Source organism: Pleuronectes platessa, chromosome 18 (assembly GCF_947347685.1).
Source record: "Pleuronectes platessa chromosome 18, fPlePla1.1, whole genome shotgun sequence".
NCBI lineage: Eukaryota > Metazoa > Chordata > Actinopteri > Pleuronectiformes > Pleuronectidae > Pleuronectes > Pleuronectes platessa.
The window spans coordinates 7,818,489-7,837,187 of record NC_070643.1 but is presented as its reverse complement, the minus strand read 5'-3'; the positions used below and the strand labels follow the sequence as shown (position 1 = coordinate 7,837,187).

At 42.4% G+C, this 18,699-nt stretch overlaps 1 protein-coding gene across 1 annotated transcript; it reads left to right on the top strand.

Annotated features, from left to right (window-relative positions):
* The first annotated feature begins 4,453 nt into the window (after positions 1 to 4,453).
* On the top strand, positions 4,454 to 17,889 carry LOC128461792 (trafficking kinesin-binding protein 1). Its single transcript, XM_053446907.1, has 17 exons — positions 4,454 to 4,597; positions 9,098 to 9,174; positions 10,478 to 10,594; positions 10,766 to 10,866; positions 11,275 to 11,380; positions 11,481 to 11,559; positions 11,673 to 11,803; positions 11,888 to 11,962; positions 12,073 to 12,210; positions 12,299 to 12,375; positions 13,179 to 13,427; positions 13,651 to 13,931; positions 15,646 to 15,764; positions 16,110 to 16,323; positions 16,421 to 16,526; positions 16,932 to 17,057; positions 17,295 to 17,889. The coding sequence occupies exons 2-17, from the start codon at positions 9,124 to 9,126 to the stop codon at positions 17,887 to 17,889; spliced, it is 2,565 nt and encodes an 854-aa protein (XP_053302882.1). The 5' UTR covers positions 4,454 to 4,597; positions 9,098 to 9,123.
* Positions 17,890 to 18,699: the final 810 nt, after the last annotated feature.

Here is an 18,699-nt window from a genome sequence, read left to right as displayed (position 1 = left end):
AAGTTTTGAGGTGTCCATAGAAAAAAAAACGTACCTATATGCAAAGAAAAAAGAGAAGACGAAAATATTTGGGGTATTATTACACATTTTATATTTTGTTCGATGTAAAGATTTGAGCTCTTATTCTATTATTTATGTCCATGGATTGTAGGTAAAGATGAATTACACACCTACTCCTGAAAAGTGTTTTTGTTCAAGTGTGCATTTTCCCAGAAGGGTTTTCATTGTAATTTTCGATTCTATAAAAATAAAGTGAAATATCATGATTCACAGCAAACAGTATTGTGTCTTGGTTTTTCTGAATAATCCTACACAAAATATATCTTCAGAAGGGTGTGGGTATATATATATATATGCTTTACAAATTAAACGTACGTAAAGGATCATTTAGGACTTTTATTAAAACCTTAAAATTCCCACATTTACTTCTTTTGTCTTAGAAGAACGTCAAAGAGGGATTTTATTATGAAGGCAACACCCGGAACTCGTGTTGCCCTCCTTTCGTCCAGCTTGATGGTGGTGAGGGGAGAGAGGGGAGAGTCAGGGGGAGATGGCTGCAGGGAGGCAGGAGTGGACCGGGACGGGAGCGACTGAAACCAAACTAAGGTGACCTTGATCATCCGGAGCTGTGAGGAGGATCCAGCGGCCTGCTGCCCGGCCTGCACACACACACTGAGCCCGTGTCTACCTGCTCATCCTGGAGGGGAACAGCCATCATCTGCCCGCTATCCCGCCTGTCTCTCCGGTTACTTAACCGCACCTCCGTCCCCTGCTGGATCTTTCATTGTGACACCGTGTGGACCAGTCTCCTCCGTGCGTGAGTGTCTATCTCTGTATGTCTGCTTTCACCGTTTTAATGGCGATGTCATGCATCATGAGGTCAGCTGATCATGGGTGGTTCGCGTGAGATGACAATGTGACACTGTTGAGGACAAAACCCAGATCTGAACCTGCAGATGAAACCACGCCCTCAGACACAATCCGACTAGCATTGTTTGTGCCACATGCATGAATGAACCGTGGCCTACTTCTACTACACTGTCGTCATCATCAGCATCATCATCATAAGCAGCATTTAATGTTGTTGTTTTACACATCCAGTCAGCTGCCAGGCCTCCCACCACTGCTTATAACACATTTCACTCCATCCTACTGTGTTACTAGTAGACTATAGGGCTGGCCCATATGTTCGAATCCCATCAATGAAAACACATCTGATATCATCAGTCTACCATACATCACATCTTATCGGTCCTAAACTAATCTTATTTTAGCCTTTGGGATTTACTCTTGTGTTCACATATGAAATACTGTCAGGTGTCTCTTCACCTGAGTTTAAAGGTACAGTGTTTAGAATTTAGTGACATCTAGTGGTGAAGTTGCATGCTGCAGCTGAACACCCCTTGACCTCACCCTCCCCTTCCCAACATGAACGCTGTGGTATCCTTCAGTTGTCATAACAACTCATAAGGTGTTTAGTTCGTTCAGTTTGGGCAACTGTAAAAAACATGGCGGCCTCCGTAGAGAGGACCCACTCCTGATGTAAATGTAAAGTATTTTGTAAAGGGTCCATTCTAGGTTAAATAAAACAACAATTTTTATAATTTGGATGAAACACACTAATGAAAACATTATTAGGATTATTTCATATTCAATCTCTGCCAATAGATCCCTTTTGAGCTTAATCTTACACACTGAACCTTTAACCCTTGAATTTACCTGTTCACTACTCTTCTGTTACATATGTTGTATTAATAGGTGTTTGTGTCTCCTAATCTAATTAAGCTTGATTTTACATAGAAAAATCCTGTGTTCATTTGTGATATATTGTAAGGTTTCCTTGGGTGTCTAGAAAGGTGCTGTGAATTTTTTTAATTAATACTTGAAATGATATTGTATCAATTATGGTACAAATTATTACCAGACAAACATTTTCATATCAGTCGTTATCGATAATTGTCATGGTTATGACGTATTATTATTATTCTAAGGCTAAGGCTAAACCCTTCTTACTGCCTCTTTAGTTTAGCATTAGTTTACTGTCTCGTGTAACCTTTCCCTTATATGTTTTTTAGATACAAAAATACGGTGATTTATTATCTTATGAGCATCAAAACATTTTACAAATCTGAGGTCGATCACTTTTATATGTTACACCTACTCACTGTGCTTACACAATGCATTATATCAATATATATTCAACTTTTGTTATATTGCTATTGATAAAAATCCTCTTCCAATAATTATTGTTATTGTTTTATTGTCCACATCTGCTTTGACTTTAGAGATTGTAGGTGGACACTGGTTTGTTAATGTCCCCACACATGACTTCTTATCCCAAATCTGAATGTGGAATACTTCCCTTATGAATCTGAACTCATCACTTATCCACAGATGATGTAATCCTACAAATCACCACTTGTATTTAACACTGGTCTTGACTACAAACTGCCGCAATGAGAAAGACACCCCAAGGTTGTGGTGCTGCTGCACAGAGACCAGACCACGTGCGAGAACATCAGCTTCATCTATTGCTCTTCTCTTGCATGTGCTTTTCAGTTATAGAGAAACATTTTATGTCAGATGCACTCATACATCCCTGCATGTCTGCTTTCTCATGCACAAGCACCTATTCATGCAGCAGACACTCGTGCATATGCACACAAGCCTCGTTTCCGCCATGATTTATATTCTGTCAGCCGTCGCTCGCCCTTCCATCTGACACTCAGGTGCATTTCATGATGCACATCTGTGACGTGTTCACTGGCAGTAGATCTGCAGTGTAACACAGATCCCTGCAGAAACATAGCAGGGCGCTGCAAGGTCATGACGAGCACTGGTGGGTTCACCTCAGACAGACGCCTCAGGACCAAACTTCACTCAATGCTGCTCCAGAGGTCTGGAGGTCTTCCTGTTTGGTTTGCTGAGGTGATGGATGGTTCAAAAGTTTGTCGAGCATCTTTTGAAAAGACATTTACTGAACCTCCTCTGCAGTTCTACCTGCCGTCTGAACACCCATGATGGGAAACAAGGCAAAACGATTTCCCGGACCTGGATCCATTAAGTTATACAGTCTCATGATATCATGCTATTATCAGAAGTCGCTCTTAGCCCTCATGTGCCTTCTCGTTCTTTTCCCGACAGATGAGAAGTGGTGTCTGCAGCGGACGGGTTTTGAGTTATGCAGATCGCTGGCAGGCGGCACGGTGCAGAGTCAGCAGCAGCACTTGAAGCTGAAGACTCTGTAGGGAAACAGAACGATGCATTGATCAGTGTGGGTTACATCAGCACAAATATCCGGCTGGTTCTGTAACTCTTCCTCACCGGTCTCCTCGCTCTGACCTGCTGTTCCAGTGGAGCGCCGAGCTCCAGAGGCCCATGGCCCCTGTTTCTCTCCGCCAGTGAGAGGTGAGCCAAGCTGGCTTCCCCGGCCCCCTCCCTGCCCCCGGCCCCGGCCCCGGACCTGGACCCAGACCCGGATCCGGACCCCGGGCCTGAGCAGCGGCACATGCACGAGGAGGAGTATGTGAGCGAGATAGAGCCCATCGAACAACACCCGGCAACGCCTGACTGCAGGGACGCCGAGACAATCACAGGTTCTTGTTTGTGTGTGTGTGTGTGTGTGTGTGTTAGTGTGTGTGTGACTGTGTTTGTGTGTGTGTGTCTGTGAGTGTGTGTTTGTGTGTGTGTGTGTTTTAGTTTGTGTGTGTCACTGTCTGTGTGTGCAGGAAGGACATGAGGAATTACTGCATGAAATCATCAAGCTCAAAACTAAAAAAAATCTAAAATCAACTTTACATTGTATACATAAGGTGTTTTATTCACTGCTCTTTCAAGGAGATATATTATTACAAAATATTCAACAGTTTCTTGGTCTGAGCTAAATTTTAATATCTTAATTTCTTTGTAATTTCTAGCACTTTTATTTCTAAAAATACCGAACAGTACTATTTTTAGTACTTTTATCTTCACTGTCATGTCTGTGCAGTAGCAGTGATGCTGCCACAAAGAGCCCCTGTCCCAGCTGGTGTCAGTTTATATCGAATGAACGATAAATTATATTTATTAATGTAACCACACATCCAGAGATGGCAGATGTGTTTATAATTTTAACTGAATTAAAAGTATTAAAAACAAAATGTTCTTCAAGTTTAAAACTAAGTGTAATTATGAATGTTACGGCCTGATCGCAAACCTTCATCCAGTTCTTGAGTGAGAGGGAGATTGAAATTTTTTTGCCCTGTGGCGAGGCAAATCTCAGCAGGGCCTCACGTGAGATCAAATCTGGTGAACTTTGAACCACGATATTCCCTTCGCATTCACATATATGTTACTGCACCCTATTCTCCATGTTTCACTGTAACAGTTCCTGTGTTCTCACTGTCTTCTCTGTGATGTTCAGATGTGTGCAACAGCACTGACTTGCCAGAGTTTGAGATCATCAGTCTCCTGGAGGAGCAGCTGCCGGTGTACCGTCTGCGGGCCGACACCGTCTACGGCTACGACCACGATGACTGGCTGCACACTCCTCTGGTTGCGCCGGACGCCCGGCTCGACCTGACCACCGAACAGATCGAAGAGACCCTCAAATACTTCTGTAAGTTTGGCAGTGATGGGAACACATACAGCGTATATCAATCTCCAGTGATGCTGACGCTCCTGAGGAAGCGTGAGGGAACTTTTTGGTCGTCTTATTTCTAAGTCACACAGTGGACATGTGGTAAAAAGAAATGGATGAGGAGGGACACAGCAGATTTAACAGGTTGGTTTTAATCTCTGGGGTTGGTTTAGGAATACATGGTATTTAAAGTGAAGGATTTACCCACCTGGGCACAAGCTACGTTTAATCCTTCAAAAGGTTCATGGTCACATAATCTACTGTATTATGTTTGAATATCTAAGTGAGTTGAGTCCTTTTTTTAGGATCCCTTTCTAGTAGGTTTTACACTCTCCCAATACATATTGCATTAACTCCTAATAGATATTGCGTTACTTCCCAATATATATTGCATTAACTCCTAATACATAACGCATTACCTCCCAATAGTTTCCTTCTTCTATTTCTTCTGTAGATCATTTCCGATCATCTTCTCTCAGCGCAACCCTGCAGTATGGAATTAAATTTACTTTGAATTGGGCGTGAAGCATGCTGATATAGTACTAATGCCCAACAGGCCTGGACAACTACAGGGACACAGACGACTGCACACTTATAATAAAATGATGAACAGGGAACAGGAAATAATTTCAAGATAAAGCAAAACATATCGCGGGGTAACACAAAATTAATCCTCAATTTAATGTGGGGAAAGTAGGTATAGGGAAAGAAACAAATTTAACAACTTTAAAGATACATTTTACCGACAAATCCTTCATAAAACCCCAAAAGTATTAAAATCAGTACATTTATAGAGAAATGGGGTTTAATCATTCTATTAATATACAATTTCTATATTTAGTTTTATATGTTAAAACTAGGGCTGTGAAATGATTAAAATTTTTAATCAAATTAATCACAGGTTTCTATGGATTAATCATGATTAATCACATTACCGATTTTTTCGGAATATTTTTGTGAAAACAAGATTTATGACATTTAACTTTTCTTTTGTGCTGCAACTCAGCAGTTCTTCAGCAGTTATCATTGCTTTTCCATATGGAACATTAATATAATCTTCATCCTAAACAGAATTCGGGTTCCTTAGCCATTGTGTGGTTGAATAATACTTTTTTTTAAAAATTAAACAGAAATTATTTGAGCTTCTTAGCCATAGGATGGTTGACATTTTTTATATTTTTTGTCACACAACCATTAACCACACCATGATACAATCTAATGCCTTTAAAGGCCCTCTTAGCTACTCGGTCTTTAGCCAGTTGGTGAGGCAAACTAACTTGTTCAAATTCTCTGACAGTAAAGCTGACCGCTTCTTTTGCACAATGTGTCCGGCGAGTGAGTCTGGTTTGGCGCATTCCACTTGAACGCCCCTCGCCAACCAACACATGCTTCGCGTTGCGGTGGTTAGGCGGGTATTGCTACGGTGAAACGATAACGTCTTCTCGCAGAGTGTGCATATCACCTTGGTTTTACTGAATGTTCGATCTTTGTTTTTTTGGAACACGATCTTCCCGTCCAGAAGGTCCCCAGGTTCATCAGAATTATCCATGTTGTTTGTTTGTTTGAATGGCAGCTGCCGTCTGACTGCATTAGAGTGGCGACTAGTGCAGAGGCGGCGGAATTGGAAGGTCCTTCTGCGCATGCGTTAAATGCGTTAAAAAAAAACAACTAATTAATCCTGTAATTTAATCATAACGCGTTAACGCGTTATTTTTCACAGCTCTAGTTAAAACTATACTTAAATAAGGAACAAGTGCTGATGAACACAACATCTCCTAGCGGAGGTAATAAGTATTTTTCTGTTTGATGAACCATTTCTCTAGCAAGATTTTAAAAGCTACAACTAAGTGGTGGTATTAGACTCAATGTTAAAAGTATCTTTTTTTAACTTTTGAGTTATGGAGATAATGTTGAATATTCTGGTTATATGTTGAGGTAAAAAGACACCAAGGTATTTCTTAAGCCCCAAAGTTGGTCACAACCTGGTAGAATGTTTTATTTCAAACCCGTAAATGATCTAAACTGTATATTTCAATATAACATTAAAACAAATAATGGCTCCACTCACTGGCCCGGGAAGATCAATACATTAGCTGTGGATTAAAATCATTTTAGTTCCTCCTGCCATATCACCACTAATGCACTGGCTCAGAGGGAAGAAGATGAACTGTCTGCAGAGGCTTTCTCATATAAACAGTTAGAGACTTTGCAGTTAATATCGATTATTCTTCTGTGTATTTATTAAATAGAACTTAAAATGATCTGAGGACAGTTATGTGAAAACATAAAAAACATTATCTCAATAACATAGGCAATGTTTCCTCTCTTACAGATAAAACACATTATTATTACTGAATAATAATAAGATTCAGTCAGATTGTGTCTATCACTTCATACTTGTATCTACATTCTTTTTTGTCATTCCCAGTGTTGATATTATTGTAATTTCAGTCTCCCTCCACAAGGTGGTGCCGTCCCACTATCTTCATGTAGTCTCTGTGAGTTGTGTTTGTTCTCTTGATGTTTTGAACCATCAGTGTTTTACTCCTGTTTGGATTTAGTCAACCATTAACTGAATTTTCTTCTTCAGTGTTTTCTCTGTGATAGATATCAGGTAGTTTAACTTTTTTCGGAGCATATTTCATACATCTTATTTTCAATCTTCTTCATGACCTCCACCAAGTTTTCACCTTTGTCCATTTGTTTGTAATTTTGCGTGTTTGTTTGTAAGCAAGATTACGCAAAAAATATTAGACAGGTTATTATAAAACTTGGTGGAATGATGGATCAGGAAGGAACCCATTAACCTTTGGCCCAGATCTTGATCAGGGGGCAGATGTGAGATAGTTTTTTTTTTTACATTTTCCCTGCTCTGTTCGACTGAGTGTCATTCTAGTTTTAAGTAAATTGCTACCAGTCCGTTTCTTGTACTTCATGCTGGAAATGAATCTTTCCATTGTTTGACAGGCAGTAACTTTACCCTTCTATACAATAGACATGATATTCTTCACCGTGAACATCTGATTTAAACTAAGTTATATATATATATTTTTTAAACTATCATGTTTTAAGGATTTTGTTTGTTTGTTGGCATTACACAGATTTGTTAACCAAGGAAGTGTATTACATTGAAATGTTGTGTGTGTGTTTGTGTGTGTGTGTGTGTGTGTGTGTGTGTGTGTGTGTCCGTCCGTGCATGTGTCAGGCGGTCTTTTTGTGGATGAGGGTAACCATAGAAACAGATGCTGGTAGCAGATACACGTGCAGTGGGTCTGCACCGAGCAGTGGACAGAAGAATTGAGGGAATGATAGAAAGGTGCGAGATGTCAGCACTTATAGACTGAGAGAGGAGCCCACGCCACATCCCTCTCTCTGATTGGCTCTTTCTTCCTCCATCTTCCAACCTCTCTTGTCACATCAAAAACCAACTGCTACCTCCGTCCGCCTCCCTCACCTCAGCTGCCCGCGGAGCTCTTTCCAAAACGGATGTGCACTCCCTCTCATCTCTCTGCCTCCCTCGCACTCTCTCACGGGGGCATCCCTGTGGGCGGAGGGTAATTCAGGCTCAGGGTTATATTGTACAGAAGCTGAAAAGGAGGGAGGGCGAGAGAGAGAGAGAGAGAAAGAGAGAGACACAGTGAATGGATCTGTATTTGGAACGGTTGTCATGTCTGCTTGTTGATCATCGTGAAGCCAAGGGAAGAGATGGACAGCGAGGGCAGGATGCAGGGATTAGCGAGGGATGAATGTGAGTTGGATGACTGGTACTGTAAGGAGGTACAGAGAGGTGAGGTAAAGTGCATGTCATGAATACAGACAAGAGAGACACGTCTAATATGATTCAATATATGATCAGTTTGATCGTGGCATACTATGATTTGATTATTGCAGCATGTTGTATCGTATCGTCCTCATTAAGAGGATTTTCCTGAAGCTTATTATAATTTGGTTCAACAGCCCATTTGCACATGCACACACACACACTAACACTAACACACACACACACACACACACACACCAGAAAAAAAACGAAAAAAAAAACACACACACACACAATCTCATGCTGTGTCTGTGTAAACCTGAGTGGATCATAACTCAAATTCAGCTCATTTAAATGTGCTTTAATAACAATAGTTCAGTGGGTAACAGGATTACAGAGGTTTACCATAACACACTCAATAACTCTGTACAGCATGTCATTGATTCACACTCTAAATCTATATCCGCTGTCACCTCAGGGCAGCACAGCCAATTGTTGTGCGCCATGGAAAACAACCCCTTCCCCTTTAACTGCTGCCCTGCTTTGTCATCTAAACCTGGCCCGTCCGTCACCTCCGAGAGGATGACTCTGTGAACTCGCTGTGTTACAGATTGTGGCTGTGTGTTTGCGTGTCACGGTAGATGTGATGAGTAGAGGGCTCACAGGGGGATACTTGTTGCCTTCTCCTCATTCAGTTTGTGTGTTTTGTGTTTCTCCAGTGCTATGTGCAGACAGAGTGGGCCAGATGACGAAGACGTACAGTGACATCGATGCCGTCACACGTCTGCTGGAGGAGGTGAGATGGACTTTTTACGTCAGGGCTGAGCGAAAAACAAAAACAATCAATATTGCCGTGTTATTTTCCTCCATAGCAGTGTTTGTCATTCTCAGCTCGTAAAGAAGACTTTAAAACAACAACCCTCACTCAATATGTAAGGGTTGAATTTAGAAATAATAATTTGACATTTATCGTGATAATGATCTATATTGATCATTTTTATCTTGATAAAAGTTTTGGCCATATTTTCCAACCCATCCAAGTAATGCTGCAGCACAAACGATTCTGCACCCCTGCACTTTATTTATTTATGTATTTAAAAGGGACAGTGTTCAGCTCAACCATAAATGTCACCATGTGATGCACTGCACCGGAATACCTGATTATACCAGAGAGCAACAAGGCTACACTCAGAGTAGAAACAACACACACTATTATGCAAACGAAGCACATTACAAATGTATCTTTGTAAAGTAAAGATGAGTCTCGAAGGCCCTCACATAGAATATAGAAGTCAGTGGGTGCAGAGCTGAACAGAGGTGGTTGGTTCTTTTGTTTGTTTGCTGCCCCTCACATCACCAGTCAGGATGTTCCATTGATTTGTGGCTGTCACAGATAAAGCTGATTGCCCAAATGCAGTGTGGTGGAATGGTGCTGTACGGTGCAGGATTTTCTGGAGGATCTAGAGAACAGAGCAGAATAGAAATAAAGTTGAACTGGCTGTGCTGTCAAACACCGAATCATGTAGTGGAAGCACGGCACAACCATTTCAATCTGTATAGACCAAGAACAAATAAACTCAAATTCTCAAAGTTGTGTAAAATGTATATCTCCAGAACACGTCAGTACTCTACAGTGACGGAAATACACATTTTAGAGTTTTGACTCAAGGAGGTTTTATGGCTAATTCACCATGTAAAATGTCAACAGACAAAATAATCATGAAAAAACAGGAGTTATAGTCTCTCACATGTCTAAAGTTCTGGATTAACACTTTTTTACGATGTGCCTTTAATAATAGTAATAGTATTCAGTATCAGGCCAAGATATTTTATCAGTGGCTGTCAACCCCTTCACCTCTGATTTGATTGTCCCCATTGATTACCCTTTTTACGGGCTCAATAATAAAGGACCCAACACTGACCCTTGTGGAGCACCTATTGTACTCTTCATGGACAATGCATCACAAATGTAAACACATCTTGTATCTTATTAAATATAAGAGAAGGACATCCTTATGTTGTTAGTGTTTTGGGTGTTGCGGTTCTGAATGTCAGCAACATCATCTCCTCTGTTGTCTTTGTACTTTTCCCTCCAACAGAAAGAGAGAGACTTGGAGTTGGCTGCGAGGATCGGCCAGTCGCTTCTTAAGAAGAACCGAATTCTGACTGAGCAGAATGACTATCTCGAGATACAAGTGGGACAGATCACGGAGGAGGTCTGTACACACACACGCACACAAACACAAACACACATACACACACACACACTGAAGTTTGACATTAGATTTATAGTTGTGCAGTAGATCCTGCACCAGATACTTACATACAAACACACATTGTAATACACGCATACAGGAGATGTGACGTTATGATGTGACCTCTTCCAGGTGGCCCAGCTGCACCATGAGTTGAACCTGAAGGACGAGCTGCTGCAGTTTTACACCAACGCAGCTGAGGAGAGCGAGGATGAGTCAAGCAGCTCCCCGACGTGAGCATCGGTTCTTTGTTCACTAACATCCCTCCTTCCAACTGTAAAAAGATGATATTGTGTTATGTGTTATTTTTCTTTACTTATTTAATAAGGCCAGTGCTTATTAATCAACAGACAACATACTTTCAATGAGCACGTTTTTACAAGGCAACCGGAAATAAACAGAATCTTGTCTTATATAATAAAAAATACCCATGAATAATTCATGTGAATAATACATAAAATCCAAACTAACTGTACACTCAGATAAAATACCAAGCCACAGGAATGCATGTACATTTAATCACAAGTTTTGGAATGCACAACAGCAAAACAAGCAATGTGCTGAACACACACCAGTTAAAACTGAATATGTATGCACTGGCCCTTCTGTGAGTCACAGTCCTGCTCTGTCTTCATCCAAAGGGGTAGGAGGAGTAAAGTAGGGGCCGCCTCAGGAGGCTTCGTGAGCGACACACTGCAGCAGAAACTCAAAGACCTGCAAGATGAAAACCTGTCGCTCCGCTCAGAGGTTAGTCTCCACACACTGATAACAGCAGCACACACACGCACATTGTTAGAGAAGTGGACAGTGCTTGGAGTGTATTGTAAAAGTAGATGTCTGCATGTAGGCTCACCATCTGAAGTCCGAGACCGAAATCTATGAGGAAAAGGAGCAGCAGCTCGTGAACGACTGTGTGAAAGAACTCAGTAAGTTGTGTGTCTATATCCTTTACATTGTTTTCATGCATATCCTTTCTACGGAGGGACATTCGTTCCCTCTCAGAGGTTGAAAGAGTCTCTCGCTCCCTCTGTCCTGTCAGGGTTGTCCAGTCTCCAGATCTCTACCATCGCGGAGGAACTGGCTCGTAAGACCGACGACGCCTCCAGGCAGCAGGAGGAGATCACACACCTCCTCTCTCACATAGTGGATCTGCAAAAGAAAGCCAAATCTGTGAGTATCCGTACGGACACAAATGTGATTATTATTATGCTCTGGTGGTTTTGCTAATTCAAACCTGAACGTATGTGTGTTTAGTTTGCAGTGGAGAATGAGGAGCTCTCTCAGCACCTGCTGGCAGCTAAAGATGCTCAAAGGCAGCTGACAGAGGAGGTAACTTCCACGTCACTGCACTTTGATGATTGCATTTTCTTTTTCTTAACAAACAGTTTTCGGAATAGCAGGACTTCGCTGTTAACACTGTATTTGTATTAATGCAACAGCTGCAGGAGTTGGAGGAGAAGTACCTCGAGTGCATTGAGATGCTGCATGAAGCTCAGGAGGAGCTGAAGAACCTGCGAAACAGGTCCTGCTCGGCCGGAACCCCTCGACGCTACCACTCGCTGGGACTTTACCCGATGGTGAGGGACTGTGTGTGTGTGTGTCTGTGTGTGTGTGTGTTGTTTCCATGACCCCTCTTCCATTTCTTCATGAGTTTTTGTGTTGCAGGATTCTCTGGCTGCTGAGATTGAGGGATCGATGAGGAAGGAGATGAGTCTGGAAGACCCTGAGTGTGAAGAGCTGAAGTATGGATCCAGTGCTTAGCATCTCACTGAAACTACCGGGACTGTGCAGAATACAACACCAATATTATTCCATTTTTGCTTTTTCACAGTATTAAAAAATAATAAAAACCGATAATAACTACAGTAGAGCGCATACCTCCATCAAGTACGAATAATCTTACACCTGGTTCTTATTATAGAAATATAAAAGAAAAGGTTTGGTGAAAATTGATTCAGTAGTTTTTGTATAATCCTGCTGACAAATAAACAAACAGACAAACAGACACTGGTGAAACTATAACATCCTTGGACATAATGATTGAGTACTGATGATACTATTGTTTAGATTAAAGTTAGGTAAAATTTGCATTTTCCATATGTGAGAGACACCAATTACTATAAAAGTAAAAAAATACTTAATTGGATAACAGTTACAGTAGGTTAACTTCCCTTTTTGAAAATGAGCAAAACCGCACAGTTTTGCTAAGACATCATTTGAAATGGTCATGCGTGTTTTGTCCTATGTTTTTATGAATCTATGACAAATTATGGCCTTAGCTTGTAATCTTAAAGGTGGCTCATGAACTTGATCCTGCAGAGAGAGTTATAGGATACTGTGATGTGTAGTTTAGATGTTGGATGAACTTTGCAGTTCTTTGATTCATTGAGGTTTAACTCCTAAATACAAAAACATCCTAAGAAGCAGATCTGCCCTCTGTATAGTAGCAAAAGTTGCTTAGAGACAGAAGAAAAATTAACTACAAGATGTTATTGACCAGCTGCAAATGGCTCGGGTTAACGCTCTCCTTTCTGATTGTTTGCAGAACCCATCGCAAGCGCGTCTTTGAGACGGTCAAGAACGTCAACCAGACTGTGCGTCAGCGTTCACTGACTCCGACCAGCGCCAACATCCCAGGCTCCAACCAGTCCCTGTCAGCACGGACGTCCCCTCAGTCCAGCGGCCTCTCCACACCCCACTCCAGCGTCTATGGGGTTGACATCAGCGGAGACAGCGCTGCCCTAGACAACCGCGCGCAGAGCATCCTAATGGAGACAGCTTCTAATCGGGATGGGTGAGAAGAAGGGAACTTTATTATTTAAGAAATGAGAGAGGAAGTTGAGAACTGTCTTTTTTATTTGACTGATATAATAGCAAAAGTTGCATAGAGATCAAAATCTCTTGTCTGTTTTTTTGCGGTATCCATCGAGTGTCTTTGTGACTTGACTGATATGATGATCTCAAGATTGGAAAAATATTCTTACCCTTTGATGTCTGTGTCATCCCTGCTCTGACAGCAGCACAGAGGGCCGGGAGAAGAAGGCGAACGGTGCTGAGGACCTGAGGCTGGCCCTGCGCCGCCTGTCTCTGCGTCGACAAAACAACCTGAGCGAGAGGCGCTTCTTTGGAGAGGAGAGGGAGCGAAGGCGGGGCGGACACGGAGGGATGCACGATGCTCCGGGCCAGGAGAGCGGGTTGACGCCCTCAGAGAGCATCATGTCCCTGGGGAACCTCCACCTCTGGGCCACAAGAGGGCCCTACCTCCCAGACAAACTCCAGATCGTCAAGCCTCTTGAAGGTGAGGGAGAGAGGGAGCGCGGCAAGGTGGGGAGGAAGGGGGAGGCGGAAATGCGCAGGGGAGTCGGGGCAAAGAAAGGGAGCAAGCGAGGCTGTGGAACGGAGAGGGAGAGTAGGAGGGACAGCATCCACGGGCAGGAGCTCCAGGCGGAGAAGGAGAAAGGATGGGGGCGGGCGAGGAAGACAGGAGCTGGGATAGAGAGGGAGAGGGGAAGGAGGTGGGCCGGGAGAATGAAGATGAAGGGAGCGAGGGAGAGGAAGGAGAGGCCTCTGTCGCTCATGCTCTTTAACTCTTTCTGGTCTCTGATGCATCATCACAAGTCAGGCAGCTTCGCGTCTCCACACAGCTACTACAAAGACACACAGCCCAGAGGCTGGCTGTAGACACAGAGGAGGAGAGAGGGAGTGGCATTCTGGAATACAGACAAACTAAGATAAGGAGGTATTCAACATTTATTTTAACTTGGGAATTATAGTATAGAGAAGTAGGGAAGTATAGAAAATAAAGAAAGCATTCCAAGACAGAAAAAAGACAAATTTGCCAAATAGCAAAATCAAGAGCAAAGTCCTCGGAATAAATACAGTACACAAAATCTTATTTAAACCAAATGAATTTTCTTAAACAAGAACAACTCCAGGTAAAATATGATGAAATAAAAAAATCTAAATTGCTAAAGATAAAAAGGAGTTGAGCTATAGATTGCTCAGCATGTTGTTCCGTGTTGCAGGTCCTGGATTTAGCTCAGTGAAAACACCTGCAGTGTTTGGTGAGAGTCCACATGTAAGATAGAATAAAGTGAAATCTATCCAGGAAGTGTTTTTATGAATGTGACCCTGATGTGACATCACTGGATGGGGTCACAGCCTTGTTTATAATATTCCCCTGTGCGAACTAGTGTCTAGTTGGCTGCTGGCCTGTGCTGCCCTCTGCTGATAATAATGAGGGCAGCACACTGCCTATCAAACTTCTTCATCTTCTTACATATATATACACACATATACTGTGTATATATATATATATATACCGTGATGTTTCCATTGTCACCATACATGTGTTTATTTTTTTATTCTCATATTCCTAAATATGCGTGATTCTTTCTTTATGTGAGGTTTTATTATTTATTCATTCATTTATGACTTCCTCTGTTTTCCTTTATGATTTTCTTTTCTTTGTTGTTATCATCTCTGTTCCAAACTCATGTGGCCGACTAATAAAACCCTTTTTTTCTCATTCTAACTGCTCCTCCATTTCATTTCTTTTTCACCTTATTCCTCAACTCTTCTGGTGTCTCTGTAGTGCTTCCATCTTTGTCCATCTTTGTCCTCTGAACTTCAGAGACAATAATAAATAGTTATTCATATTAAATGCATAGTGTAAGTAACCGTCTATGATACATAATATATTAAAATGATTAATATTAGCTTTTAATTTGTCCCTGTGCCAAAATCTCTCAAACAATTTTTCTTTGATAAATAATTTATTGATGTTTAAGATTCCATCTCTAATAATTTATAATCTTTAACGAAAACCAAATGAAACTGCTTGATATTTTTGGGCAATGCTTTTAAGTATTTTTAGTAAAACTACTTGTCAATCTTACAGTAAAACAACCATTTACAATTATTGATATAATTGATATTAATCCAAGTGTTTATTTTGGACATAAAAAAACAGAGTTGTCTACAATGCAGATTTATTCATTTCTGTCCTCTAGGCTCTGCCACCCTGCACCACTGGCAGCAGTTAGCACAGCCTCACCTCGGTGTGATTCTGGACGCCAGGCCGGGAGTCGTACCCAAGGGTTACAGACCCCTCGAGCTAGAGCTGGAGCAGGTGGGTGTGTGTGGGTGTGTGTGTGTGTGTGTGTGTGTGTGTGTTTGTAGACCATGTTCATGATATGCTCATCTCCTGCAAGTGCATCTTTTACAGTTTATGAAATAAAATAGGGAACAAACTGACCAAAACAACTGAGATGTAGTTTCCTAAGTAGCTATTAGACAAGGAAGTTGATTGTGCTGACAAACTTTTGTTAGATATTTTGATTAAATAGTCTAGTCTGATTACTGTATATATGGTCCGATTTGACAAATTACCTTTTAATTACTTGTTCTATTACTAAAGAACGTCTTATAGTATGACAAGTAATATAAAACTTGTAACCCTTGCGTGTCTCTGCAGGTTTATCCATGGGGTGGCTTCGAAGAAGATGAACCAGGTGATCAGTACTTCCAGAATCTGCCCACGTCCTCTGCCTCGGCATCTCCAGCTGTGACCTCCACCTCCACCTCCGCCACCAGCGACACCAACCTCTGGCAGCCTCCACCCAGCATCGCTCCTCTCTCCCCCTCCCCCCCATCCCCATCGCCACATCTCAGCAACACTGACCCCCTGGGTGAGGACATACAGTGCATCTATTTAATGGTTGTAAATGTTCACATTGTGGAACCTGTGTGAAACACCTGTGACGTCTGTGTTTGTGCGGCGTCCAGCTGCGTACTACCCAGGTAAATGCATGGCCCACACCAGCTCCACCTACACCTTCACAACCTGTCGGATTCTTCACCCGACGGATGAGCTGACACGGGTCACGCCAAGGTAAATGAAGAACCAAAGGCAAACTTTAGTGGCCGCTCACCTTGTGTTTCTGTTCATTTATTTGTAATCGATAACTGAATTTTTTAAATTTTTTTGCTAATATCAGCCATATTGAAATAGACGACTTATTACAAAAGTCCTTATGAAATCATGTGTGTTTATAAGAAAAGTCATCTAAGGATGCACTTGTTCCTCTGGCTTGACGAGCGCTTCATTTAAAGTACTTAATAACTTTGTTTAGAAATATAAAGTTTATGTAGGTTCTTATGGTTCATAATAAAACTATGACCTCCCCTCATTTCTATGATACGTTATCTTAAAGGTTGTTTAAATAGGTGAGAATTACCACATTTTCAATGTTTCTAAGGGTCCTATCTTCTTGCTTGATAATCAATTGATTTTCAGTCTGAACCCAGTCCCAGCGACGTCCTCCTGTGTGATGACCAGCACTCTGCTGGTCACTCCGGCTGGGACACCCTGCAACCCCCGTAGGCTCGGTCTCAGGCCGTCCGAATCTTCAACCAACCTCAGGCAAGGCTCCAGATAAACCAGGAAACCACTTCTCTGTGTTCTTTTCGTTAACAAGTTAGCAGATTGTGTCTCAGTAGCTACTGTTTTTTTTTCCAATGGTTGGAAACATTGCAAAAAAAAGAGGATTGTGTGACTATGATCAACTTTTTGAAGCCTAACTTTGCTTTGGATAAGCTTCACTGTGCAATGTTACCAATCGGTATATAACGCTAACCTCCATTTCTGGTGTACCTGCAGAGATGCGACGCGCACCACCAGCACCTCTCTGGGGCTGGTGCGCCTTCTCCAGGAGAGAGGGATCTCAGCAGCAATGTATCACCAGAGCCAGGGCCTGGAGCACGGCCAGAGCAGCGGAGGAGTCTTATTCAGCACTTCCATCGCTCCTAACCGAGCGCCCCACCCTGACCCTCTGCGCCCCTCCACCCCGCCAAACTCTCCCACGGGACCTGGAGCTTCTGCCGTGCATACGTCTGCAGGGTTCGACTTCAAGAGCCCTTCTTACGACAACTTCCTGGCCTCTAAACCAGCCCGCTCCATCCTGAAGGAGGTGACTGGAGGGATGAGGGGACGGCAGAAGGGGCGGGACTGCGAAAGCCAAACGGATGTTAGCGTTACCGTCCCACACCTCAACCTGCTGGATAAGGTGAAACGTCTGGGTGTGGCCGGAGCTCAAGGGGGCCGAGCAATGAGCCCCGGCCCCATGCTGGGGCCTCTGGGTGGGCTTCGCAGATCCGGCTCCCCTTTCGGGCCTGATGGAATAAGGAGGAACACAAGTTATCCAGCTATGGTTGGGGCCAGCATGGCCATGAAAGCCCCAGGGCCCCCAGAGTAGGCCGGACTACTGCTGGCCATCTGGGGAGCCAGGCCAGAGCCAGGCAGGGCCGAGGACTGACTGTTGAGCAGTCACCTGGAGCCCAAACACTGACTGACACTGTTCATACTGTAAGACAATGACATGGTACTACTGACTCATCACTACTGTGGCTCCACACTGTCACAATCAACTTTATAATACTTTGAAATGGTGGCACCTGCTTTAATTGAGAGCAAAGTAATTTAAAGGGTTAATTCACCCAAAATTTGAAACGCATATATTCCACATATTGTGATTAACGATAAAGTAGTTTTTATGTGCTCAGATTTTGAGACCCCTGAAATGTATAGATGCAAGCAGGATGAAATTAACTTTTTTTAAATTTTGCATTTTAGCTCTATGACATTAGTATTCGTCTATGTTAAAACTAAAAGCGCACTCTGTGTTCTTCCGTTTGACAGATATCTAAACTCTGGGCAAACCTGTTTCATGTTATTTAATTTTATGTAACTGGGTGAACTGACCCAGACGGTTAAATCCAAAAACTGTGCAGTCAAAGCTGCAAATATCTCCCACTGCTATCCGCTCACACCCCCCCTGCTTCGGAGACTGACTCTGCTGGCTAGATGTAGTTCTCCCACTCTCGCCTTATTCTGAATCACATCAACCAAATCCCACACACACTCAGATGTACACAGGTGCACTCTTCAATCTGCCATGGCCCTAGTTGGCTATATGTCATCACTGTAGCACCTAACCCAGTTCATTTCTTCCTCGATATTGCTGGATCAAAATTCACATTTTATAAAGAATTGAACATTTACACCA